The following is a 27,868-nucleotide window of genomic DNA, read 5'->3' on the forward strand; positions in this document are numbered from 1 at the left end:
TCCTAAGAATGTGGAGAATGAATTCTGGTTCAGAGGTTTATGGATTTTTTTTCCCTAAAAGCAGTAGAACCTTTCTGTCAACAATATCTCAGTGGATTCCAAGACAGAAAAGAGCTTGAAGGACGGCTGGCAGGGCAGGGGTCGGGGTGGTGAGGGCCCTGCGGCCAGGAGCACTCTGCGCCCCTGGAGGACAGTGCCAGCCTCCCCAAGGCTGGGCAGGCTCCCGCCCCCACACGGTGGGCACCAGATGACAGGCTCCAATGCCCGAGGCCATGAGTGGGGTGCACCAATCCTTAGGGCCAGCCTGGGGACTGGGGTCTGTGGTCTTGGGAAGATGCTTCTGGGCTGGGGATCTGCGTCCTCCCAGGCCTTCACAGACTTGGCTAGGGTGATGGGTCTGGAGGAGGCAGCGCTGAGAACCCAACCACACCGAGGGGCAGGGTGGGCCGGCCAGGAGTCATGTGAGGTCCCACGTCCTTGGGCAGTGGGGTCCCGGCCACACTGTAGCCAAGGTCAAGGCAACAGGGCTGAAGCTAGGGGCTGGCCTGGCCAGTGGCACACACGGACCCGAGTGTAAAGCCACATGTGTGGGGTGTGCCTGACAAGACGGTGCCAGGGCAGGGGTTTCTTTGCTGTCCTGAGTGCCACGAAGGCCCTGGCTCCCACTGGTGAGGGAATCCTGCACCCCCAACTTCCTCCCTCCCCAGCCGTGGGGCCCTGTGCAGGTATGTGGTGGGAGGTGTGTGGTGACGGGACCCTTGGGGGTGAAAGGAGGCACTGGGGATGGGGAGGAGCGGATGGAGTCTGGAAAGTGGGAAAGCTGAGCTGGGTTGATGTCCCTGCTGGGCAGCACCTGCCTGGCTGGGGGTGTCACCGCCACGAGGCCACACTGAGACCCCGGGCGGGGATGGGTTGGTGCCTCCCGTCATGGACACCACTGACCTGGGGCATTGTGACAGGCACCGTGTTCAGTAGGTATGATAACTTGGAGGCTGAGAAACCGGCCAGGGAGGCACGGAGCTGGGGTTTGGTGTCCCCCTTCCCCAGCATCCCAGGCACCCCCTGGAGCTCCACTGGTGGCTCCAAGGCTCCTGAGGAGAAGGCTCCTGTGGCCCACCCTGAACCACCTGGGAGGCCAAGGTCACAGGCACTGGTCCCTGTGCCTAGACCTTGATGGGCTGACTGCGGTCCTGGCGCTTGTGGGTGGGGAGAGGGGAAAGGCGGGTCTTTCCAAAGCCGTGAACCAGTCTCCAGTAAGGCGGGGGCAGGGGGATTGAGTTTGGACTGTGGGGTTGTGGGAGCAGAGAGGCACTGCCCTGTCTCTGGGGGGTAGTCCAGAGGCAAGTCTGGGCCGGAGGGGCGTTGCCTTGGGGATGAGAGCCAGGCTTAGGGTGTGGGCATCCAGGAGCCAAGAAGGGGTGGTGGGAAGGTGGAGTCTTGTGGGGGTCTTCAGCAGAGTGGATGGAGGCCCTGAGGGAAGGGCTGGGTGACTCTGGAGGCCAGGGAAGAAGAAAGGAAAAGTGGGTGTCACCGATGTCCTTCATGTCCCCCAGGGCAGGGCCCCAGGGCTGCATGTATACCCCTCCCCTCCAAGGGTATCTTTGAAAGAATGCACAGGAGGAGGGAAGGCTCTGGCAGCTTCTTTCTGCTCTTTCTGGGTGCCCCTTGTCTATTTCTGAAGACAGGACCCAAACCCTAGGTTTTCTGCTGATGGAGGAAAGTGGAAAATGCACAGGACGTGGTGGGATGTCAGGCTACCCATGGAAGGGTCCAGTCTAGAAAAGAGACAAGGACACGGTGGACATACACGGGAGCAGCCGGCAGCTCCTTCTATCACCTCTGACTTGGCTTTGTGCTCAAGTGACAGCAGAGCCCAAGGTCTGGCTGTGTCAGCCCAGCCTGGTGCTCTCTGAGAAGAGGAGGGCCATATGTGGCATGCATGTGCAGACACACGTTTTTATTAAAAATGATATATTAACTGCAAACAATTTTGGAAAATTTGGAAAAACTCAAAAAAGAGATTATGTGATACCCAATTTTACCTCTTCAGAGCAGTTGTCTGGCTCTGTCCTCACCTTTAGGTCTCTTCTGAGACTTAAAACTGGGGATGGTAGACAGCCAAGTGGAGAACTCCATAGCATCTCCCGGAAAGCTGTGTCTTTTCAGATGACCCAGATCCACCATCCGTGGACCCAAGGGCAGCTTCTGAGTCGGGTCCCATCGACAGTTGGAGAATGTGTGCTCCACCCATTTATGACTTGCTGGTAGTGCTCTGGGACCGGGTCAGATGTGTTCCTGTTTCTTGTAAGAAGTAGCTTTACTGGAAACTATGATTTTAGCACATTGCACTTGTTTTTATTTCTGATTATAAAAGCCAAGTATGTTCATGAAAGAGGATTTGGGAAATGGAAAAGCATTAAAAGAAAAAGAGGAAAAGCAGTAACTTTAATCCCACCTCCCACGAGACACTGTGTTAACACGTCTGCCTGTATCTATTTTAACATGAAATGTGGGATCATCCCACACAGTCATTTTACGTTTGGCCCTTTCCCACTGTGACATTCTGTGGTGGTCACGTCTCCAAAGTGCCAGCAGGCCCCTGGACCTGGCTTCTCATGGTTGCCCTGCACATCCTCGTCTGTTCATCCCTGGTGTTCTTACTAGGCCCTGGGTCGGGGGCTGTGATACCTCCAGTGACTTGCTTTCCTGGAAAGCCTGTGACTGACTGTCACTCATGGTGGGCTCATCCTTGTTATCATCCTGGGAGCAAGCACAGGAATGCGCACTTAGGGGCAGATTGCCTTCTAGAAAGGAAGAATGAGTGACACTCAGTGATGCATGAGAGCACCCAGCCCAGCACCCTGGCAGGAAGAAGGGTGCTGTTAGACGTCCAAGGGCTTTGCGGTGAGCTGAGCTGGCTGGTAGGGAAGGCCCCAGACTTGCTCTTTACCCCTTACCCCGGGCCTCTCAGACTGCTCTGCTATACCTCTGGGCCCTCAGGGCTAGAGGGCGTGAGACCTTGGATGCTGAGATCTCCTGGCTCTGGGAAGCGGCCATGGAAGCTGTGTTCATCATTGGCTCAGGCCTCACCCACAGCTCTCCATCTCTTCTCGACACTGGTCTCCACAGCAGACCCTCCACCTGGACTCCAGTTCCACTCTTCAAATTACCCGGGCTCCATGCTCTGTACACATGGACCTGGTGGCCCAGGTGGCGACCAGCCGACCCCTGGTCAGAGTTTCTGGAGACGTAAATGGCACTGAGGTCAGTGCTGGGTCTAGGCCAGCTTGGCTAGGTGTGGGCCAGCGCTCGCCCTGTGGTGGCTTCGAGGACTGAAATGTGCACACGTGTGGTGGTGGAGTCACTTGTGGTGCCTCAAGCTCATGGCCCTGGGCTGGCCCCGGGGAAGGGCCTCCGGCAGCCGCTCTGACTTGGGAATGGGCGCCCCATCCTTGGGGCCACAGCCACCCCATGGCCTGTGTGTTCCAGGCCAAGCCGAGCACCCTTAGGAGCAAAAAGGGGCTTTGCTTCCACCTTCCCGGGAGCACTGGGTGTGACCTCTAGGGGAGCAGAGCTCCCTGACCGCCAAGCGGCAACAAGACCGGGCCCCCTCCCTTGTCTGTCTGCAGCCACTGTGCAGCCAACCCCTCTCAGGGCAGTCAGGAGTCACAGCACCCACCTCCCAGCCATGCCTGTGTGCTCAGGGCCTCTGCCCACCCAACCGTGTGACCCAGCATGTCACAGACCCTTGGGCCTGGTTTCCTGGTGTGTCACCGGCACTCCCTATGGAACCAGGGCAGGGGCTCGTAGGCCTGGTTTCAGGGCACAGTCACGGGAGTTTATACCAGCCCTCCCTGGAGCAGAAGTCAGCCAGGCTAGTGCCAGGGAGGCCATCCCTGCGGCTGTGGGAGAGAAGGCCAGCTCGCAGGGCAGAAGCAGCAGGAAGTCCCCGTGGGCGGGAGGAGGGGAGCCCCAGGAGGGGCCAGGATGGGACCTGCCATCTGGCCGCCCACCCCCGGGTGCCCCCTGTCTGGCTGGTCCCAGCAGGGCTTGGGTGGCGTCCAGATTTATTTTCATTTTCAATTCCCTTTATTGCTCAAACCACCTCAGGGCCACAGAAAACAAACTGTTATCCTCAGCCGACCTCAGTTCCCTGGCCTCAATTGTTTGCCATTTGCTAATTTTAGCTTCTGATCATTTCCACCCTCATCCTACCCCCAAAGGGAGACACACACCAAGAATAGTGCCTGGAAGGGGGGCGGTGTCTGCGGCCAGAGTTCCCACAGCCATCTGGCCGCAAGCAGGGGTGGCCGGGGCCTGCAGCAGAACCCCCAGATCCTCTTGGTGGGGATCCTGTACCCACAGGGCTTGGATGTGAGGAAGAGGAGGAGGACTCTTCTGAGTCTGTTTCTCCTTTTAAACAGAAACCAGGCTCTTTCTGGGAAGTCCCCCTCCCCGATGGCCCGACCTGGCTCTTGGACCCCTGGAGACAGCAACTCCAGAGCACTGCCCACTTCCGGGCTGAGGGGACTCACACAATCCAGGGGCCCATGTGGCGTTTGGCAGGGAAGGCTCAACCCCCGCCCCAGCGCCAGGGCTTCCGCCCAGCCTACAGGGCGCCACCCTGGCCTCCGTAGGGCGGACCTGGAGCCGCTAACCAAAGCCCAAGCCTAGGGTGCGGCAAGTGGGCCTCAGGCACTGGAGGAGGGACAAGGTCCAGTGAGCAGGTTGGCCTCTGAGCCAGGCCTGCTGGAGGAGAGAGCAGAGCCTTCAGCCCTTGATTATCTGCAGGGTCTCCAGGCGCCCCTAACATGTCAGGGCCCCGATTTGGAGACCAGAGTCTGGCGTGTCTTGGCCTAGAGTAGCGCTCAGTAAGGTGGAATAAAGACACAGAAGCCCAAAGCCCCCCATCCTCTGGTGACCACGGAGCTGGGGAGTGGAGAGCCCCTAACCCTGCACCCACTGACAGAGCTGCATGAGGGGAGCAAGCAGCTCCAAGACAAGCACACTGTCAGAGACACAGGAGCAATGACTGAAACAGCAGAGAGCTCGTGGGGTGATGCAGGCTGATGGGGATATTCTATGGTGGGGTGGGGCAGGCACCACATCCACCCACCTGGTGCCCTCCATGGCTTTTGCAGACGGGTGATGAGGCTAGCACAGCAACTCTCCGAGGAAAGGCTGGGCTGCCAAGAATGCTGGACCTGTCCCTCCAGTATTATCAGAGTCACTCAGGGTGGGGGGCGGGCAGGACCCGAGGCCCGCATCCACGTTCTGGCTGTGACCCGTCCAGAGGCAGCCGTGTGGCCTCTTTGGTGGTGACCCCCTTGCCCCCCTTCCCAGTCTCAGTTTGGGGTGTTATCCCACTCACCTTCAGAGGTGCTCAGGACTAAGAGATGCTGCAGGCATCCCAGGTGTTGCTCACGTTTCTTTTCCTGAGAACTAAAGTTGCCCTTCTGCCTGGTTTTCTCAGCACTGCTATTACTGCCTCATCCCCTCGCCCCCGGCCACGTGGCTCTCCCCACAGGGTGGGACATGCAGCCTGTCCTCTAGGGGACTCCTCTCCAGCTCCTTGAGGCCCTGGACTGGTGGTGCTGCTGTCCTGGGACCTGCCGCCATCTAGGCCCTGTTTCTTGGAGCCTCTGCTCCTCAGTGGAGCCTAGAAAGGCGCAGGAGGCTCTTTCTGGAGACTCGTGTATCTGCAGTGTTTTGCTCCTGGCCTCGTGCCTGAGTCCTCTGGGCTGGATGTCTGGTCCTGGGTCTCCTAGTCAGCTTGGGGTTCAAGGGGCCTTGCTTTGCAGTCTTGGGCCTTTGCTGTGGTTGCTGGCAAATCCGCGGCCACTCAACTCCTGGCACCTGACACGCTCCCCTGTCCTTGGAACTGTGGGTGTGGTTTCTGTCAGGGGTCTCTATGGGGGTGGGGAGGGTGGTTTTCTGGTTCTCACCTGGTTCACCCTCCTCAATAGGCTGTGTTCCTGAACTTGGCCTCGCTCTTGCCCACCCTGGGTGACAACCCCCTGTGTCCTCCGGCTCTCTGGGCTCCGTACCTGGATCCTTTAATTTTCTTACCTTTGCCCTCTTATCATCCATTTTCTCATCTTTTGCTCTTTGTCTGTGGTGCTGTCTCCATGTTCTCTGACAACTCTGAGACTGGATTTTAATCTCTGCCATATCCCCGTATTGTGTGTCTTTGCTTTCAGACTCAGTTTCTGGGTCTCTTCTCTTTAAGGAGCATCCTGTTTTTGCTTCACACATGTCATATCTTACCTCTGAGCACCAGTGACAGCTCTGGGAGTTGCTTCTCCTCACCTCTGCATCCCCCAGGCTGCCTTTTTCCTCTGGCCTGCCTGCCCACCCATGTCAGAGGCTCTTCTTATGTGTCTGGTGGCCAGTGGTGATTCTGCCCAGAGGCTGGGAGCTGCCTGGGGGTGTACCTGCCACACCACTGGGTAGGACAACCCCTTCCCCTCACAGGCGCCACTGCTGCCTTGGGCCACAATGTCCAACCGGTCAGCTAGGGCCCTTCTTTTACTCTTGTCCAGAGATGTTATCCAGGAAGGACAGCTAGAGCCCCAGCCAGAAGTCTTCTCAGGGTACACAAGGAGGCAGCCATTCAGGAGAGTGCTGCCCCTGAGGCCGGTGATGGTGTGACCCTGGTGGTCCTGCAGTGTTGGAACCCACATTGTGGGTGGGGAGGACTCGGTCCATGTAGGGAGGACGTGGTCCAGGCAAGTATGAAAGGCAGAGTGCATATTGCCCCCTCTATCACGAAAATGCACCCAGTGGTTTATCTAGAACTCAGTCACCAGAAATCAGCCCTGAATATTCATTGAAAGGACTGATGCTGAAGCTGAAGCTCCAATACTTTGGCCTCCTGATGCGAAGAGCCAAATCACTGGAAAAGACCCTGATGCTAGGAAAGATTGAAGGCAGGAGGAGAAGGGGGTGACAGACAATGAGATGGTTGGATGGCATGACTAACTCAATGGACATGAGTTTGAGCAAACTCAGGGAGATAGTGAAGGACAGGGAAGCCTGGCCTGCTGTAGTGGATGGGGTCGCAAAGAGTTGGACATGACTTAGTGACTGAACAACTATAATAAATTGGGCAGAATCAATTCCCAAAGCCCACTGTAGCTGCAAGGGAGTTGGGCAGGAAGCATTTTCCCCTGGTGCATTGTGGCTGCAGAAGCTAAAGTCATGTCATCTAGAGAAAAGAAGATCCAGATAGCAGGTGCTGGGATAATGGACACTTGGCTGTTTCTGCCACAGTCACCACTGGGCAGTTCCTGCACATTCATCCTTGGAATGGGCAAGCATTCAGCAGGGAAGTGTCTGGCTGGCAAAGGTAGCCACTGTGTGAGCCAGTCCTCCTAACACATCTGAGGAACCTTGGAAATCTCTCACTTTCACCAGCATTTACTTTTTTCCCCAACAAGTGGGGCTGTATTAGCCCTTTGCACTATCTAAGAAGTACTGACTGACTTCTCAGAAATAAGCCAGGTAGCCTGGATGAGAGGGGAGTTTGGGTGAGAATGGATACCTGTATATGTATGGCTGAGTCCCTTTGCTGTCCACCTGAAACTATCATAACGTTGTTAATCAGCCATAGTCTAACACAGAATAAAAAGTTAGAAAGAAGCCACGTGCTCACTGCTCTCATGATCCCACAATGTGACTGCAGAGTTTTCCGAAATTCACTGACTACTATAGTAGTCAGCTCTCTTGGGCTTCTCTCTACTGGGACAGGTTCCTAGACTTTCCTTGTTCCCCTTGACCTTGACCATTGTGAGGGGTGGTGGCCAGGGATTGTATAGAATGTCCCTCAGTTTGCATTTGTCTGATGTTTTTCTTGGAGTGAGACTGGGTTTATGGCTTTGGGGGAAAAACACCATAGAGGAGAAGTGCTCTTCTGTGCTCAGTCACTCGTGTCTGACTCTTTGCAACCCCATGGACTGTAGCCCATCAGGCTCAGACTCTGTCCATGGGATTTCCCAGGCAAGAATACCAGAGTGGGCTGCTGTTTCCTAGGGTTCTTCTAATCACTTTATATTGGTAGGAGAGCAACAGCTGGTATGTACTTTGTTACTCAAACATTCCAGCCTTGGCCAGGGCCAGGTCAGGTTGGCTTCTGGGTCCCTTGCCCCTGTCATGCTGACTTCTGTCCACTTCTTCACTGCCTGGCATTACAAGCTGCTTCTGGCTCATCTTGTATGTTTACCACTCCAGTCCCAGAGTGAGCCGTGTCTCCAAGGATCCCCATTTATGTTTGTTGTAAAGTGGTATTTAGAGACCAAGATCTAGGTGCCACGGGTGTTCCTCATTCCTGGGGGTGTCACTGCTTTTTGCTTTTGTCCTGGTGGACAGAGCCAGGATGTGTCCTTGCCCACAGTCTTCACTCACTTAGCTCTCTGTGTGAACACAGGACTGAGCATGAGTTCACACCATCTCAAATTTGGCGGCGTCCCTCCCCTACCCCCAAGGAAGGACTCACTGCCTCCCCTGGTCCAGAGGCTGTTGCCTCTCTGAAAGCAAGACCCAGGCTCCCTCCCCTTGCCTTGCATCTACCTGTTTGTTCAGCCCTGGAGCACATGTGAAGCATTTTGGGATGGTCTGCCCTGGATTCTCCTCTAAGAGGCTGGAGCTCTGTTGAAGTGTGGGCTCCTTCCTTGTCCCTGTCTCCCCACCCACCCAGACACCATGTCATGTGTTTGTAATATGGCTGGTGTCTATTGTCCCAGCCAGCCCCCATCCTGGGATCTCCAGCCTTCTCTCCAGGCTAAACATTTACAAACATTACAGTACATTCTTGTTGAAGTCCAGTCTATAGTTTTGGCAAAGCAGAGAGTCTGTAGCCACCCTCCCAATACCAGGCAGAAGAGTTCCATCACCCTAAAAATTCCGCTCTGTGGTCGACCACAGCCCTCCAACCTCTGGTGCATTTTCTGTCCTTACAGTTTTGCCTTTGGCGGAATGTCATATGAGTAATCATACAATGTATAGACTTAGGGGTCTAGCTTCTTCTTCGTAGCAAGATGCATTTCAGATGCATCCACCTAACCAGTAGTTCCTTCTGTTTTGTGACTGAATTGTGCTCCACTGTGAGGACGCAGCTCATGTTAAACCCCTCACCCACAGAAAGTGCTGACTGCCAGTGTTGGCTGATGGTGAAGTCCCTTGATGAATGCCTAGGAGTGGGACTGCTGCTTTGTCTAGTGAGTCTGTGTTTAACTTCTTAAGAAACTTCCCAGCCATCTTGTAAAATGACCATCCCACGTTGCATTGTCACTAGCAGCAAACAAGTTTCAGCTGCTCCACCAGCAGGGTCAGTTTTTTTGGATTTTAGCTGCTCTCATTTGTGTATGGGCTTCCCAGGTGAGGCTAGTGGTAAAGAACCTACCTGCCAATGCAGGAGACATAAGAGATGTGGGAAGATCCCCTGGAGAAGGGCATGGCAACCTACTCCAGTATTCTTGCCTGGAGAATTGCCATGGACAGAGGAGCCTGGAGGGCTACGGTCCATGGGAGTTACAAAGAGTAGGACACAACTGAACACACACACACACTTGTGTAGGGTGCCACCCTCTTGTTTTACTTTGGTTTCCTTGATGACAAATGATACTGAGCACTTTTCACATAGCATTTGCCATTTGTGCGTCTTTGATAGTTGAGTTTGGGTCTCTCATCGGTATTATTATGCAATCAAGTGTTCGCTTATTGTTGAGATTTTAAAATTCTTTGTATATTTTGGATATGAGTTCCCTGTACTTACTTTTTATTTACTTTCAGGGTGTGCACTGGGTCTTCATTGCTGCAAGTGGGTTTTCTCTAGTTGCGGCAAGCGGAGGCTGCTTTTGTTGTGGAGCACAGGCTCTAGGCACACGGGCTCAGTAGTAGTGACTCACGGGCTTAGTTGCGCCACAGCATGTGGGATCTTCCTGGACCCGGGATTGAACACGTGTCCCCTGTATTGGCAGGCAGACTCTTAACCACTGGACTACCAGGGAGGCCCCAGTCCCACTTTACTTTTGATTAGCCTTACATGAAGAATATTTTTATCAAGTGAGTAAAGCTGGGTCTTTACTTGTGGATCCTAAACGCGTGTCCTCACTTTTCTGGGGTGTTTGAGAAGATCTCCAATGAAACTGACTGAAATGTGAATCCTGGGCTGTCCGGGTCGGGGTGCCACCAATCACAGACTCCCAGACAGGCTGTTGACGGCACACTGCTCCTAAGGCAGGAGGATTCTCCTTCTGAGACGGCAGGGAGAGGGCTGGGCCTTGACGGAGCTGCTCCCCTCAGCTCAGGGAAGACACTAGTGGGTTCCCTTTGGAGGCAGTTAGTGACATGACCACCAGAACAGAGAGGAAAGAGATGGAATCATCTATTCTTGGGGTTCAGCTCACATGAGTTGCTCATGGCATTAAGTCCCCTGGAGGAGATCCCCTGTGTGGAGCAGTCTGGGGTCTGGAAGCATTGAGGGAGCGGGGGAGGTGACACACCTCACCCCACCTGCCCCTTCAGGAAACGTACGGGGATGTGAGTCGAGTGTGTGTGTGTGACACACAGAGATGGACTCAAGCCCTTGTCTGGGTGGCTGCTGGCCGCCTGCTGGCAGAAACCATTGGTATTTTATTCTCGCTGTTAGAAAGGGGACCTTGGGTACAGAAATTTTCAAATGTGTTTTGTAACCCTTAGCAAAAGCAGGAAAAAGACCTTTCTGAAATGCCTGGTGTGTAGTCCTTCTGACCTTCACAGGCATGTGCACCCATGCGTGTCGGTGAGCTCCCTCAGCAGAGGCCTGGGTGCTGGCTTCCACGGATATAGGCCCAAGTCTGAAATACCTGTTAAGTTTGTTGATCTCCCATGGTTCAGTGGGTTAAGAATCTGCCTGCAGTACAGGAAATGCAGAAGACCTGGGTTGGATCCCTGGGTCAGAAGATCCCCTGGAGGAGGAAATGGCAACTCACTCCAGTATTCTAGCCTGGAGAATTTCATGGACAGAGGAGCCTGGCTGGCTACAGTCCATAGAGTGGCAAAGAGTCAGACATGACTGGGCGGCTGAGCGCACACACACGTGTAGATAAGTGTAAATGTGTGTGTTCATCACCATTGTGTTGCGTTCTGACTGTAGAAAGCAGTGCAGCTGAAAACCATAGTGATGGCAGGATGAGGTCATCCCAGATAGCTGTGGGTCCTCCACGCAGTGACAGCTCTGGGGCACGTACATCTCCCCCACGCACGGGACAGTGGGGCTGACTACTCAGAGGTCTGTGTTCCTGGTTAGCCGGTGGGGACAGAAGTGTGAAGTGGACCCCTGTCTGGTTTGTGAGAGCATCAGAGAGAGAGCTGGGCTGGCTTCACACCCACCTGCCCTACCTAACACATGAATCCTGGCTGTGGTGACCTTGGGAGGTGACTCCAAGGAGTGCCACCTTGGGGCAGCTTTCACTGGCCATCCTCAGCATCAGTCCCTTACCAAGCCATAGAGGATGGGGGCACCCCAGCCCAAGCTTCTGGGGACACTGCCATGAGTGGGGGCTGCAGAGTGGCTTCTGCTCTCCTTCCTGGCCCAGGTCCCTTGGAAACCTGCTCCAGGCTGGGCCAGAGAAAGGCAGAGGGCCAGGCAGGGTGTGCGGAGAAGGGCCAGCCTTTGTCCCCGGACCTGGAAGGCTCCCAGGAGGGCACTTCTCCCCAGACAGCATGTATATCTTCAGGGAGGGAGAAGGCCAGGAGAGTCGGGGGAGCGGGCAATGGGTGGCCTCCCCCTCCGTGTGTGCAGCCTGATGTGCTGACCAGCACCCAGGCTTGCAGCAGGGCAATGCCCCTGAATTCCTGCTATGGCGTCTGCTCCAGCAAACAGAATCGGGTGTAACTACCCCATGTGACCGAGGCTGGCCAGACACTGGCGAGTCTGGTGACCTGGGCTCCTTCCTGAGCATCTCGAGTAGGTCCCCTGAGTCTCCCAACTGTTGTAGCAGAAGTAGGTCAGTGACAGGATTTTTTTTTTTTTTTTTGCATCTGCTCGCTCAAAAACCAAAAGCATTTTCAGATGATAGTAAAATGGCTTACTTGTTTTTATTCTGATTTACTTGTTTTATGATGTCAGCTCTGCAAAGTCTACCGTTTGGCTCTGTTTTGTTCGAGCCTCGTGACTTTTTTTCTCTAAGGGAAACGGCCTACTTCTTGTCCCTGGAATAGCCTGGCTGTAGGCACCAGGCCTGGAGGCATAGCCCAGGCTCAGGTTTTGAGGGTGCAGCCTCTGGGTGCTCAGGCCTTGCGGACAGACAGGCCAGCCCCTCAGGGAAGAGAGCTGCCTGGCTCCTTCCACATGGTGGCTGCCTACAGGGATGCCCTTGCCCGGGGTTGGGGGTCTGCCGGCCCTACCCTGAGGAATCGAAGGGGGGCCTTGTGGCTCTGTGGGAAAGGTGGTCACACTGGGGCAGGTGTGGCTCCCCAGGCTGTCTGGATGATGGGCGGTGGCTTCCAGGGTTCCTCTCCTGCTGTCACCCCGGATGTTAGTGGCCAAGGTCAGCATGGGCGGCTGGCCATAGCCGAGCGTGGTCCATGGTGGGGAGGGAGGCAGTCCTGACATGCCATCCCCTCCTGTGAGCCAGGTGAGGCCATTCTGACATTTGACCTCAGGCCCCATCTTACAGATGGTTCATCCTGACCCCCCACCTGCCTCTTGGGGTGGGTGCAGTCCTGAATGGCGCACCCACGCCCATGCACCTTAGGGACTGGTTCCCTGCCTGCGAGGCCCACCCAGGAGGCACAGGGGGAGGAACCTGAGGGCTGGGGGAGGGGACACAGGAAGAGGAAGTAGGGCCAGAGTGCTTGCATAGCTTCTTCCTGAGAGCAGGGGGTGGTGTGCCCCACCCCCTGGGCCAGGCCCTCTCCCTGGGGCCCTGGTGGCCCTGCTAACCATGCAGAGCTGGCTTTTTTGGGGCGGGGGTAGTGTGGGGCCCCAGGTTGGCCGAGGGCTCATCTGTATCAAGAAGCAGTCTGGTCCCCGTGGTAGTCTCCGAGGACTTCTGTGCAGCTACTGGTGACTATTGTCACCCCAAGGTCTCCCCCACCTCAGAGGCTTTTCCATGTCATTCCTGCTCCCCCATGCTGCACACACCCTGCCCTCATCCTTTCTTTTTTGGTCCAGGAGGAAAACCTTTCCCAGGAGCCTGCACAGGACACCCAGTCCCTCCCTCTTTCCTGGCCCTGGCAAAGGACTCCCATTCTCCTGCCTTGAACTTGGCGTTTTCATCCTGGCAGTAGGATGAACTCTCCTGGGTTGCAAGAGGAGGATGGGTGGCAACCAGTGTCTGCCCCATCCACCCAGGCTGGTGCTAAATGGTCAGTTGTGGGAGAGTGGACAGAGCGACTTTTATGGCGGGAACCTGGGGGGCCTCCAGGCATGATTACAACCCCGGGTCTGCTGCTGTTGGAATGCATCTCTGCTGTCTTTTAAGCCATACCAGGTCTGTCACACTGTTTATCAGAGAGAGTCCTCCATCCAGTTGTCTGCAGTGTGAGCAGGGCTGTGGAGTCTGGGTGGAGTCCCAGTCCTGCCCTAGGAACTTGTAGAAAGGCAGAATTTGTGGCTGCCATTTCCGAGTTTGCTACGGATTTCTGTTTTTAATTTTAGGTAAAGACACTATATGTTTCAAAATCCAGGGCATTTAAGTCCCTTTCCAAGGAAAGTTTTCTGAGTCCTTGCCCTCCAGGCGCCCAGCTCTCTGCACCCACAGACTGCTAGTCCTGCATCCTCAGGTGCCCACCCAGAGCATCTGAGATCCAGGCAGACCTGCACGCACGTGAAACTTGGCCTCCAGACTGAGTGTCCTGCTTGGGAGCTCGCTTTTCTCACTCAGTGCCATCCCCCAGAGATCTTTCCATCTCAGTTCAGAAAGAACCCGTTCAGCTCCTTCTTCATAGGCGTCTGTGGCGTGAGGGTCTGTTAAGTGTATGTAACAAAGCCTAGAAGAGCAGGAGTTGTTTTGAGGCGTTCGCCACACTGCGAGAGCAAGCTCACATCCCATTTTGTAGGTGTGCGGGTGTAGTCTGCAGGATAGCTCCCCCAAGTTGCATTGTGAGTTCAAAGGATACACAGGTCTGTCATTTGAGTAGTCATTGCCAGGCTGTCCTCTGCAGAGCTGGTGGCAGTATGTACTTCTATCAATAAAGAGTGGGTGTGCCAGCTCACACCATCTCAGCACCTTGATAGGTAAGAAGGGGAGTGTCTGTGGGGTTTTGCTTGTATCTGTCTCCTGATGGGCAGTATTGAGCATCTTTTTGGATGTTCAAGAGTCATTGTACCTCCTGTTTATGAACTGTCAGTTAGTGCCCTCGCCCATTTTTCTATTGCGTGTTATTTTTTTTTCCCTTTTAATTTCTGTCATCTCTTCCAGTATTGGAAATTAGTCCTTTGTAACAAGAGCTGCAGATACATTTTTCTCAGTTTGTTACTTATTTTTTGCCTTTCCTTGTGACTTTGTTTATGGAGATGTATTTTATACTTTTGTAGTCAAATTTATCAGTCTTTTCATTTATGGCATCTAAATTTTGATTCATAGAAAAGAATTTCTAGCATATAAAAGGAATGTTCTCTCATGTTTTCCCCTAAAACATCTGTGGTTTTACTTTTCCCATTTAAATCTTTGACCCTTAAGAGGCAATTGTTACTTAGTTGTCCTGAGTAAGATGTTTTTGGACCCTGTCCCTTGAACCCTGCCTTAGATGTCATTTTCTGCTCCATAATTTCCATGGTCCTAGAATCTGGTCCAGGCATTTCTGCTGTGCTGTACTGCCAGTCAGCAGCCTGTGCAACGAACGGCATGGTAGATCTGGTGGTCATTGCCCCCACTTCAATATTATTTTTCAGAGTTTTTTTTTTTTTTTTTTTGCTATTTCTATTTATTTTTCTACATGAATTTTAGGACCATGTTATCCTATTCCAAAACAAAGCAAGGCAAAGCAACAACCCAGAATGCCTACTTTAAAAATACACCTGCATTGGAAGTTCCTTGGGAGTCTAGTGGTTAAGAATCCACTGTCCAATGCAGGGGACACAGGTTCGATTCCTGGTCAGGGAACTAAGATCCCACATGCCAAGCCTTCAAGCTGCAGCTAAGACCCAACACAGCCAAATACATATTTTTTTAAAATACACCTGCACCCACTGTACAAACGTGGAGACATACGGGTCTGCAGAAGGCAGATTTGCTTGTTTAACTCGAGCCCCCAGGCTGTATGTAGCAGTCTCCAGCCAGGTACCACCTCCCTTCATGTCCTGCCAGCCCTGGCATGTGCAAGAGTGCACAGGAGCGTGTGATGAGACACATGCATGCACCATAGCATTGCTGAAGGAGAGCAGCACCCCAGGCAGGGCCAGGCAGTTTTGGCAGAAATGAGCACTGGCTGGTTGTCTAGCCAGGGACGCTCCCAGGAGCTCTGCCTGTGATAACCGCCTATCTCCTCAGAACACACATGTGTTCTCACACTAAACCTTCACAGTTACTGTGAGATGCAGCCAAGACAAATGAGCAGGAATGCAGGTGCGGGAGAGGGGCAGGCGCTGACCTCTGCAGGGTTGGCTTCCAGGCAGAAATCACTGCTTCTGCCCGCTGAGTCCCAGGGCAAGGGGGATCCCACCTGGTGGCAGTTCTCTCTCCTGGGCCTCACCTCCCTCATCTGTACAGTGGTGGGTAAGAGCTTCCAGCCTGGACTCCCCAGGACACAGGGTTTGTAAGTCACCAGCAGAGGAGCCGAATGGTCTCCTAAAGAAAATAGAAGTCAGCTTCCCCCTCAGAGAACAGGCCTTTCTGTTGACCCTGAGGCTGCCGGTCTGGCTTTCTTCGGAGGCTGGCAATTGATCGGCCCCGGTGGTCAGCCATCTGCCGAGATGCCCGGAGTGGGAGGGAAAGCAGGCCTCCCAGGAGTGAAGAACGTGGCCGTTTTGAGGTTAGGAACTGGAAGCGGACACATGCCGGAGACCACAGATTGGAGCGATCTATTGATGAATGGCAGGCCGCTTGCTGGCAGCCAGTAACTGGAGCCTGGGAGCAGCTGTTTCTCTATGGAGGCCTCTGTCCGTGCCTCCCCTCTGACTGGACCAGCCTTGCCCCTCCCCCATCATCCTCCACATACCCGCACAGATGCCGTGTGCTCACCGAGGTGTGCTCTTGTGGATCTGGGCACCCCTGGACCACCTGCTTCTCTGTCCCGGGGCCCCGGGTCAGACTTCTCCTCCCATCTCCCTTCCCCAGGTTTCCCGAAGCTGAGGCCGGTAGAGCCCAGCACTCACTGCCCAGAAGGGGCCCTGGTCTGCAGGCGCGGCGCTGGTCCTGGCACCACCACTGCCTCGACTGCCCACCAGGGGCTCACACACAGAAAAGAACCACGACGCAGTTGCTCTTGGAACCAGCACCTCCCTCACTGTGTGGAGGCTGGCAAGTTTGGCCGAGGCTGGATGAGCCGAGTGAGGTCACGGGGCGCACACGCCCTTGACGGAGGGCAAACGGGAGGCGGTCTCTGGACCGGTCGGAGCGAGCGGAGCCTGCGCACTAGTGAGCGCGGCTGCACCTGCGCAAGACGGGCCCCGGGGCGGGGCGCCGTTGCGGGGGTTGGGCGAGGAGAGCCCTGGGCTCCCGCCCGGCCTCTTGTGGCTTCTCAGAAAGAACACGCTGTCCCCGCCCAGGCCTGCGGCTTGGGCAAGAGTGTGGGACGCCCTGTTCCCTGATAAGATGAGGCAACCGCTTTCGGCTGCCTCTCAGGGCGCCAGGGAACATTTATGTAACCCCCGCCCTGCGTGCCCCTACCCCACCCCCACGACCCACTCCCTGCGGGACTGCGTTCCCCGCAACTGCACACGGCCAGGCCCGGCCCCCCACCTCGTCCCCACACTACATCCCCAAGGATCAGCACCCGCAGATCCTCAACCTGCCTCCACGGTTACCCTTGTCCCTCAGTCCTGGCTCCTTGGGGCCTAGCATTCACTGGCGGGTACCCACCCCTCCAGCGTGGCAGGCCCCTACCCCAGTCCGTGGATCTCCAAGGCCCGTCACTGTGACCCTGACCCTCCTCCAGTTTACCTCTCTCCTCCCCGAGCATCCAGTCCCTTTGCTGTCACCCTGCCTCTCTTCACAAAGTCTCTCTTCATCCTGTCCTATGGCCCCCTCGGCCCACACACCTGCCTCCCTCCTGGCTTCTGAAGTTGGGGGTGGTGGGCAGGGAGGCTGCAGGAGACCTGGACTCCCTTCAGGGGTCTGGGGTCTGAGTCCTTTCTGCGCTGGGCCGAGCGCCCTCCGGTGGTAGCTTGTGGTACCGCTCCTGTGTCCTGATTACATCCTAGGAAGAGGCAGGTGCAGAACTTGAGCTTGGTTTCTTCTCGGCTTTACTTAGAGCATGGGTGGACCCCCTGCCCGACCTGGGCCTGCTGGCCTCCCGCCCGACTCTGGGTACACCCCGCGCGCGCGCGCGCGCGCGCACACACACACACACACACACACACACACACACACACACTCAGCTCAGCCACCATGCCACCTGGGGCCAGTCTCCAGAGCCCCACCCTCCAGAGGTTTTCAAAGTGAGGCCCAGAGACACCTGCAGGTACTGCAGACCCTTCTGGGGAGCTGTAAGGTCAGAACTATTTTCATAACAGTAACATTATTTGTTCTTTATTCTCTCAAAAGAATATAGTGGAATATCCCAGAGGCTGTGTGATGTATGGTGACATCACCCCTCTGACGGCTACTGGAATGTGTGCTTGAGTTTAAATATTTTGTTTTAATTTCTGTGATAAATCTCGATGGACATAACCCAGGTGAACAAAAGCTCCCTCCCTGGGAGGGAAGCTCCCTCTCACCCTTCCTAAAAGGGTGAGCAGTGCTGTTGGGGAGGACTCCCGTCCATGCTGCCTTTGCCCCATGCTTCTGGTCCACCTCCTGGGTGCTGCTTGAATGTCACCACTCAGAGGCCAGCTGAGCCAGACCCAGTGCCGCTTGATGCCAGCATGAATCATAACTTCTGAATGGTTTATCCGTCTGTCTATGGACCGGCTTATTGTCCGCTGGGAACAGGCTGCTAGAGGAATAGAGAAGGGAGCAGGGAAAGCTCTGTCTGCGAGCATCACACCCACATCCCCAGGGCCAGGCATTATGTTTGTACTCCATCGTGCTGCTGATGCCTGGGCAGGCTGAGGGCTGCTGGCTGGCTGAGTGGTGATGCTGGACCCTCCCACCTGCTGCCACCAGGCTGCCAGGCACCAGCACTCTGTCCTGTTGAATGTCGCCCCTCCCTGCTGTCCTGGGATCATGCAACCCTCTCTAATTATATCCACCTAAGGAGCCTCCCAGAGTTGCAAGCAGAAGGACCCTGAAAAGGACAAGCTCTCAACGAGGACACAGGGGCTTATTAGAAAGCAAGGTTGAGTGTGACTTTGGGTTGGTTTTGTGACCCCCACCCCTGGCTCCTCCAAGCAGGCCCAAATCTGAGAAGACTAGTTGATAAGAATAAAAGATAAAAGTGACAATAGCATCTCAGGAGTCATCACTGGGCATGTACCAGGCCCAGTGCCAAGGGCTGCTTGAGTGCAGTCCTGTAGAATCACCACCTCACTATGAAGATGGGGCACTGTGTTCATTTCCTGTGGCTGTTGTAACCAGTTACCACAAGCTGGGTGGCTTGAACACTCACAACAGAAGTGTGCTCTCTTCACTGTGGAGGGCAGCAGTCTGAAATCAAGGTGTAGGCAGTGTCAGTTCTCTCCCCGTGTCTGGTGGCCACCCCAGATACCGAGTCCCTTGGCTTATGGGCCCATCATTCTCTGGAGTCTTTTTCCTTTTTTTCTAGTCTTTGTGATCTCATCCCATAATCTGTACCTTATCGTATCTGGAAAGACATTTTTCCCAAATAAGGTCACATTGCCATCTTCCAGGGGTAAGGACTTGGATATATCTTTGGTGGGGCCACTCTTTACCCCCATGGCAGGCAGTGAGGCACTTGTCTGAGGCTTTAAGTCAGTATATAGTGGAGAGAGGGGCCGAGTCTCACCTTGAGGTTCAGCACTGGTCATGTGAAGGACACCACCATATCCTGTGCTGGGCCTTTCCAAGTACTTTATAACAACTGTGTGGTGTCATTCTGCTAGAATGGAGTTTGAACTTTTTTTTTTTTTTTTAAGTTAAAAATGTTTTTGCCATGTGTCATGTGGGATTTTAGTTCCCTGACCAGGGATCGAACCTGCGTCCCCTGCAGTGGAAGCACTGAGTCTTAACCACTAGACTACCAGGGAAGTCCCCTCATTTGGCATTTTAGTTTACTTCTAATTTAGACAATTTTCTTGTATGCCTTCTGTTTTTCCTGGGGTTTCTAATTGCCTCTTTTTTCTTTTAAGCAAAGAATACTATGTGCTTTCACTGCATCCTGACTATATGCATTCAGCCTCTTGACTATACTCTCTGGTGTGTGGAACTCCCTTTCTTGTAAACCTCCCTGTGTGATTCCTGGCCCACAGCTCCAGTGCCCCATCAGGTCTCTTCCCTCACTCCTGTCCCAAGATGACCCTTCATTGTTCACTCACTTCCCTGGCTTCTCCTTTTCTTCTTATTTTTGCTAGTGTGTGAGAGGTACTCTTGGGAGCATCTGTTGCTCTGTCATCTAGTGTGGCTTATAAGACGGCTGCTGTCTGTCCCAGCCTCTTTCCCTCTCAGATGACCTGCTTCTCCCCTTTCTCTCAAGTGAGTTCTGTGGTCTCTTCTAGTGTTCTAACATTGCAGATACTCTTGGCAGGAGCCTTTATTCACTACTCCGCCCACCTCTATGCTAACCCTTTCCATGTTAGTTTCCTGTCTCCTTTTTTTACTGTAACATTGCTGTGGTTGTTCAGTTGCTCATTAGTGTCCGACTCTACAACCCCATGAACTGGAGCACAGTAGGCTTCCCTGTCCTTCACCATCTCCCAGAGTTTGCTCAAACTCATGTCCGTTGAGTTGATGATGCCATCCAACCATCTCATTCTCTGTTGCCCCGTTTTCCTCCTGCCCTCAGTCTTTCCCAGCATCAGGGTCTTTTCCAGTGAGCTGGCTCTTCGCATCAGCTGACAGATTCTATTCCATTGTTTCTTTGGTAATTTCCTCTCCTCCATTCTTTTCTGTTCTTTTACTCAGCAGTGTCTTCTGTTAGATGTTGCACCCACAGGATCAATTCCCTGTGACTCTGAACTGTGACCTCCTGCTGTTTGTAACTATCAGATGGGAAGTGGTTTGCTTGCCTGCTTGATTATGAACCCCCCTGCCCACACACCCTTCTATCCAAAACAAAGTCAGTAAGGAGAGCATACAGAGCCATACAGAGCCATACAGAGCTCTTAGCTTCAGCACTGCTAGGAGACAGAGAACACCGCAACATTCCCATATTTTCTAGAGCTGTTTCTGTTTGTTTTTTCTATTTTCCTGGGATAGTTCCTTGAGTATGTTTCTAGTTTTTCTGTGGAATTTTTGTTTGGGCAACAATACTCTCAATTTTTAAACACTTATTCTCTGTACTCTGAACTTCCTTTTTATGGTATCCTGTTTACGCATAAAATTTTGTCTGAAATATCTTGAGAATGCTAGTCAGAATTTTTAGGTTAATATTCTCTTCTGTTTCCTGGCTTCACTCTTTTTCCTCTGGAGTGAGTGGTTTTGTTGCTCTTGGCCTTGCCCTTTAATGCCACTGGTTTTCCTTGGCTGCCTGGCCACCTTTGGGTGTCTGTTTGTATTTAAGGTTGATGGCCTCATTGGGGGTGGGCAGTGTCAATTTCCTCTGTTGGGCCCTGATGGACAGGCTTCAAAGACCAGCTCTCAGCTTGAGGGCCAGAGTCTGGGAGGGAGGGGGAGAAATGCAGCAGGAAGGGGTACTCTGTGGTCACCCCCAGTGCCAGAGGCTGCCCTCTAGGGTGCAGGAACTCCCTGCTGGTTCTCCCCGTGCAACTAATGCCTTTTTTGTGTGTGGTTCAGAGTTTGCCTCGGTGAAGGCTGACCTGCCTCTTGCTCTAAGCTGTCCTCACCTTCCTCTCTTGGGTGTCACCCCCAGTCTCCTCTGCTGACTGTTAGCCAGGTTGGAACTTCTCAGAGAGGAACAGCAGCAGACTCTAGTTGGAGCTGCAGTCAGTCTCTTGGCCAGTGTCTGCGTGCTCAGCCATGTCCGACTCTGCAACCTCATGGACTGTGCCCACCAGGCTCCTCTGTCCATGGAATGTTCCAGGCAAGAATACTGGAGTGGGTTGTCATTTCCTCCTTCAAGGGATCTTCCTGACCCAGGGATCTAACCTGCATCTCCTGCATTGGCAGGCAGACTCTTTTTACCACTGTACCGCCTGCTGCTGCTGCTGCTGCTAAGTCGCTTCCTGGGAAGCCCATAAACAGACTCTTAGTCCCAGAAAATTGTCTGTCCTGACCTGTTCATAATATAGATGAGGAGATTGCAGAGGGTCTGAATGGCTGGGTGTTGGGGTCGGCAAACTGTCTGCAGATCCTGCAGGATTTGAGGCTCTGGGGTTAGGACTTCTGTGGGGTGAGGGTGATCTGTGGGGTCAGGGTGATATGGCCAGACTTGCAGGCTTGCGAGCTCTCCCGTAGCCTTCCCCGATCCCAGCTCCCATTCTTAGAGCCCAGGGACCAGCCTGTGCTTCCCGCCGCTCAGGCACAGCTGACCCAACACAGGCTGCTGGATGGCACGCACTTGAGGGGGCCGCAGCACCTGGGATCCTGTCATTTACTCCCGGGAGGGGTCGGATGGAAGCAGATGGGACGGGACAGGAGGGTGCTGGCGCCCACACGGAGGTTGGCGGAGATGGGGAGCCAAGGAAGGGGCGCAGGGAGGGCGGGGCAGCCTAGGGTGTGCGCTGAGACTGACCCTAAGCCCTCTCACCCGCAGGAGAGCGCCCCTTCGCATGCAGCTGGCAGGACTGCAACAAGAAGTTCGCGCGCTCCGACGAGCTGGCACGGCACTACCGCACACACACGGGGGAAAAGAAGTTCAGCTGCCCTATCTGCGACAAGCGCTTCATGCGCAGCGACCACCTGACCAAGCACGCGCGCCGCCACGCCAACTTCCACCCGGGGATGCTGCAGCGGCGCGGTGGGGGTTCGCGAACCGGCTCGCTTAGCGACTACAGCCGCTCGGACGCCAGCAGCCCCACCATCAGCCCGGCCAGCTCGCCCTGAGCGCCTGCGCGCGGGGCGGGGCCCGTGGCAAGTCACGCCCCCACCCAGGCCATGCCACGCCCTGAGGCCCCGCCTCCTTACCACAGCCATGAGCAGATGCTCTCACTTCTCGTGATTCCGTGTCTTTTCATTTTGTAATAAGAGAGGGAAAAAAAAAGAAAGAACTTTATGAAGTCGACGACGACAACAACAACAACAAAAAAACCAATTTTCTTCACCTCAGGTGTCAAATTTGTAAAAAACAAAAAAAAAAAAAAAAAACAAAAAAACAACAATGAAAAAAATTCCAAAAAAATTCCAAAAAACACCATCCACAATTGCACAAGAGACATACCCACGCAGGTGAGATTCAGCGGTGTTGAGCCCGCCACCCTTTCTCAGGGATGGACATGTTCCAAGAGGTCAGTGAGGACACCCCCTTCCTGCCGCCTTATTCTGTACATAGATTTCCACTCTGGAGTTTCCTTTAAGGTTTGGGCACACACTGGGGGCGGAGCAGTGCAGGTGGAGCTCCCCGCGGGCGGCAGATGGAGCGGTGGTCACCAGCCTTGTGCTTTCAGGGCAGACCCTTGAGCAGGGCCCACGGCTCCCTTTTCCTGCCGCCTGCCCAGCCTCAGGCTTGCCCCAGCGGCAGTGGGCTAAGAATGCAGAGGGCTCCGAGGGACACCTCAAGCCGTGATGGGCAAGGGGAGCAGTCCTCCTCGGGGACCCTGCCCAGGTCCCTCTCAAGCGCTGGAAGCAGAGATGCAATCCTGGGTTGGGCAGACCGATGCACCATCTGATGTCTATCGGCTGTGCAATGCTGTGTCCCCGCAGAAGGCGCCAGGACCTTCCACTATTATACCACGTCCTCTGACTGGCCTCCTACAAGGATGTCCAAAGGTGTCACCGGTGCATCCAGTTCCTACATTTTCGCCGACTGACCCTGCTCGTGAGACGCCTTTGTTTGACACGGTGGGTAAAGCAGGGCTCTGTGCGTGTGGCCTGTGGTGGCCTTGCGTAGCACTCCATGGAGACTGTTCGGTAGCAAGAGACCGGAACATTGTGACTTGGAACTTTTGGGGGGTAGCAAGGCGGATGCTATGGGAAATGCAGTCAGAGAACATACATTCTCCTTCCTCCCCGGGGAGCACCGGACAGAAGTTGTGGGAAGTGCTTTTTTTTCAGACCCACCATGTCCCCAGCTGAGACTCAGCGAACACTCACCTTCTCCATGAGCTGTGTCCCCTGGACTCCTCCCTCCCTGGTCTCCCCCTCCCACTTGGGAGGCCCCAGCCCACCCCCAGCCTTGGGGCACTGGGGTGTAGGGTCCCCATTGCCAGCCTTCCCGAGCAGAGAGCTGGGGACATCTCTCCGGGAGCCCCGACCCGGGCAGGTGGGTCAGGCAGGCTCCAGCATGCTCCCCTGTGGAGGGCTGGGGCAGCCCCCGCCCAGGCACCTCCCTGGCCTTCCTCCAGGGAGTCAGGGCCTGTAAATACAAGTCCCCAGGACAGTGTGTGTATGTGTGTGTGTGTGTATGTGTGTGTGTTGGGGCAGGGGTGTGGGTTTGGGAAGGACTTGGGGTATCTTGCAGAGACCTCTGCTCATTTCGATGAGGAGGAATGACCCTTGGGACCTCAGAGGGCCGTAGCAGGGCTTCCCTGAGCCCAGAGTGCCTTGGTTGTGGCCATCTTGCTTCTGCCCCCACCCGATCACAATGAGGGGTACAGCACGGAGGAGCCCCGGAGACCCAGCCCCAGCTGGTGCTCATGGGCCCTGGGCGGCTCCAGAGCACATGGGTGCCCCCATGTCGTTAGCAACTGCCCTCCTCTGCGCTCCAGGTGCCCATTTCTAACTCTGCTGTGTCAGCTGGGGTCAGCCAGTGGTGTGATGGGGGCTTCTAAGAGCATGGCAGGTACGAGGTGGGCAGGTGTATCGTTCTTGCTGTGCATGGGAACCAGGCAGAAGCGGCATGGGGGTGAGGCCTCACCCTGGCCTCTGTTGGGGCTGGGTGATAGCCCTGCTCGCATTTGGTCCAGGACAGAGAACAGAATGTGCTGGACACCTGGACAGAGCAGTGCCCTGAGCACCGGGGGTGAGAGCTTTTCACGCCCAGTCCCCAGGTGAGGCCGGCAGGGCCCTTGGAGTTCCCTCCCAAAGCCGTTTCTGTGTGGGGCCGAGAAAGCCACACTCCGAATACATTTCATGTCTCAGGAACTCACATTCCAGGTTCAGGAATTTTATTCCAAAGTCCTTTGGTGCGCTCACTGCCCACACGCGGTCCCCAAAGTCAGGGAGGGGGGCGACATGCCCTGCGGGAGCCTGGTGTCTCCTCGCGACCTGGCTGTGGCATTGCCGAGGAAAGAGGGTTTCAGAGCCCATGTCTCTCTGCACATAGGAAGAGGGGAAAGGACTCTAAACCCAGTCATCTTGGAATAAAAGAAGAGCTGGTTTGTTTTGGAGGGGGGAGGGGGGTGGGGGAGGGAGGGAAAGCGGGCGTTTGCTGTTCCCAAAGAGAGCACTTAATTTAATTTTTCCTCTAAGTGACCCAGGGCTGTTCCGTCTGCTAGATGGAAGGGTAACATTGCCTTAAAACAGAAATATGCAGGCGCGGGCTATTTTTGGCAGATGAGTGTGTCCTCGTTCCCAAAGCAGTTTTGGTCTAATGGCAGGGTGCGGACCTTCCGAAGTGGGCCTGGCTCAGGACACGGGCTGCTGCTTCTCTGCCTTTGGGCATCTGGAGAGAACTGGCTGGCACCTGGAGCTCTTGGCCTAGAGCTCCAGCCAGCAGGCCATCCTGGCTCATCTGAGGCTAAAATTCATCTCACTTGAAGGGTGGGGAAAATCCATGCATCTCAGGCTAGGTTCGAATGGGCTTTTGCTAGCATCTCATCATCACATGTGGAAGGAGGGAGTGCAGGGCCTCCCTCCCTCAGACCCCCGTGGGAAGTGGTTGCATGGTGGTGAGGGTGGGTGGAGGACACTGCTGAACAGCCTGCATTTTTTTTCTAAGAAGTAGAATGTCTTCCCGGCCCAGGTCTGTTTCAGGGTCTTTCATTTTTCTGGTTTATGGCCATGCTTGCTGGCTTCAGTGTGACAACTAGAAACAGTAGTGAAAACTCCAACCTTTGTGTGCTGACTCTAGTTCTTGTAGGCCAAGGGGGCAGAGATCTCAAAATGAAGGTTGCCGAGGTTCCCCTCCAAGAAGGCCTACAAGCGACCCTGGGCTCAACCTAGGGGCTGGTGTTTGGCCCTTGTCCCAAACAAGGAAGCCCTCAGCGTCAGCCATATTAGGGTTGTCAGCACCCCAAACACCTACCCTGTTCTGTAGCCATGAGGAAAGATGAGCCCCTTCCACAGCGGCCCATGGGGTGCTGTGTGGGGATGGGCAGTGGTGCCCTTAATGGGAATGTGATCCTGCAGGTGCCTGCCTTGCACCCTGCTGCAGCCCATGCACCGCACTTGAGGTGCAGGGCGACCCCTTTACTCTGAGGCTAGGCATCCGGGCAGGTGCAGGATTCGCCAGGGTGCGGCCTCCAGGTGCACACTTCAGCAGCAGCACTGGGGTCCCCAGACCTCCCCATGCTCTTGGTCACAGCTTAGGGCGGGGTGGGAGGCAACTTAGAGGCAGGGACAGACAGTGGGCCACCAGTGGCCCCTAGCCTGTTTATTGGGACATACGGACAGGGCTGGTGGCTTTCTGGGGTCCAAGTGAAGTGCGGCAGAAGTGGGGTCTCCATGCAAGTCTCCTGCCCCCCAGCCCACTGTCCCCAGAAGATCCGGCCGCTTTTCTTGCCAGAAGCAGGGCTAAGGTGGCTGCCGGGTCAGAGCGCCCCAAGGAACTTGCTCCTTGAGTTCAGCGAGCAAAGGACCACCCAGCAGGGAAGCACGACCTGAGCAATAGCGTCCCCTTGATGCTCAGCTCCTGGTTTCGGCTGTGTTTACAAGGCTACCTGATTTTTTTTTTACTTCTAACAGCTGTCACTTTTTTTTTTTTTTTAATTTTCTTAACCCTTTTACAAAGCTATTCAAAGACTCAGTGCTGAAGGGTTTGAAGATTGATGGGTTGGTCACACTGCAGCCAGTAAGAAATGCTCTGCAGGTCACCCACATCTTTGCTGTCCAAAGATCCCACATTCAATTCTGGTGACCGTATATCTTCCAAAGCTAAAACCAAGGGTGTGGGCCGAGACTTTTCTTGAATTCAGGATTGCCCTGGGGAAAGCCAGGTCCTGTAACTGATTTTCCTGACTCCAAGACTTGAGCTTCAAAGGTTTGTCCCAGACACATTCCAGAGAATTTTGTAGCAGAACTCAGACGCACCGTCCAGCTTACTACTGATAAATGCCTGAACACCGTTCAGGGAGAAGCCCTTCCTCCTGCCCACTACTCTGTCTCATCAGTTAGAAGAGTTGGATGTGGTGGGAGGCAGGAGCCCAGGGCTGTACTTGGTTTCTACTGAACTCTTCTTGCCATATGGGACTTGCAGTGCCCCCTGGCCCCGCCCAGCCTCTCCCCTTCTCATGCAGCTTTAAAACCTTACTACTTTTATTTAAAGAAGGATGGATGAGAGCAAGTTGCTTCCCCTATCCTGAACACATTGCATTCCCTGTGGGGGACACAGGAGACATGGGGGGTTGGGGAGGGGTGCATGAGCAGCCTTCTCCCAGGGCTCCAGGATGTCTTCCTGGTGATATGATGACAGGCTGCTGCACATATTTGTTTGGAAACCAAGCCAAATACCTGCCAGGCAACCAGAGGTCTGGGTGAAGGCTGTCTCCCCTACTCAGCCCAGGAGCGCCTGTCCCAGGCCAGCTTGCCATCCCTGGAGCAGGGGGCCACCTCCCAGGATCCATTCCTGGGTCAGGGTGCCTGTCTCTGGGCGTGTGGGCAGGAGGCTTACCTTGGAGAGTCCCTGTGCCAAGCACCGAGGACCCTGAGGGCTGGAGGGTAGCTGAGCAGCTGTGCATTGTTGGGGGTAGAGCCTTTATGGCTCCCACAGGCCAGGAATCCGCCCGGGAATCTCTGTGTGCTGGGTGCACTAGGGGTCTCAGCAACCCTAGACTTAACAGACGACCCCTCCTCGTCCCAAAGCCATTGATGGAGCTTCTCTGGGATTGTTTGCCAAACCCCATGGTAGACTCCAAGGGTCCAAGACCATTTCCATCGAGCACACTTTTCTGTAGGAACTTTTGGTTTTGTTTTGTTTTTTTAACCAGCACCACACCATGCTTCCGAAGGCCACGTCTCGTCTTTCCCAGATCACTACAGTGAAGTATTACAGTTGTACAGTTCCCAATCTGGCCTTGGCTTGCTCGGATAAAACTTTGTATGTATTTTGTAAGGCATAGATTCTATATTGTAATGATGTCCTATGCAAAAAGAAAAAAAAATTAACGAAACTGTAAATTTTATTGTTTTCACGTGTATGCATGTTTAGTGACGTTTACATTTTGAAATAAAATTTATGATTCATTATTTGCCAGAACTGTTTCTCTGATGGGCAAGGCCCTGGAAGGGGAGGGAACCAAAATGGCCCAGTTTAAGAAGTTGGATATAACTGGCCCAAGGGGTAGACAGCTCAGAACTGGCAGGCCTTACATGGGGGAGGGGGAGAAGGCTTTGCAGGGGACAAGTAGTTTGGCTACCTGATGCGAAGAGCTGACTCATTGGGAAAGACTCTA

At 54.4% G+C, this 27,868-nt stretch overlaps 1 protein-coding gene across 1 annotated transcript in view; it reads left to right on the top strand.

The window, feature by feature from the left end:
- The window catches only part of KLF13 (KLF transcription factor 13), a 43,090-nt gene extending 15,428 nt beyond the window's left edge, over positions 1–27,662 (top strand). The window contains exon 2 of the mRNA XM_005896349.2: positions 21,916–27,662. Within this exon, the coding sequence (XP_005896411.2) occupies positions 21,916–22,205 (290 nt within the window). The 3' untranslated portion in view covers positions 22,206–27,662. The remainder of the gene's footprint in view (positions 1–21,915) is intronic.
- Positions 27,663–27,868: the final 206 nt, after the last annotated feature.

This window comes from Bos mutus, chromosome 21, assembly GCF_027580195.1.
Source record: "Bos mutus isolate GX-2022 chromosome 21, NWIPB_WYAK_1.1, whole genome shotgun sequence".
NCBI classification, from domain to species: Eukaryota; Metazoa; Chordata; class Mammalia; order Artiodactyla; family Bovidae; genus Bos; species Bos mutus.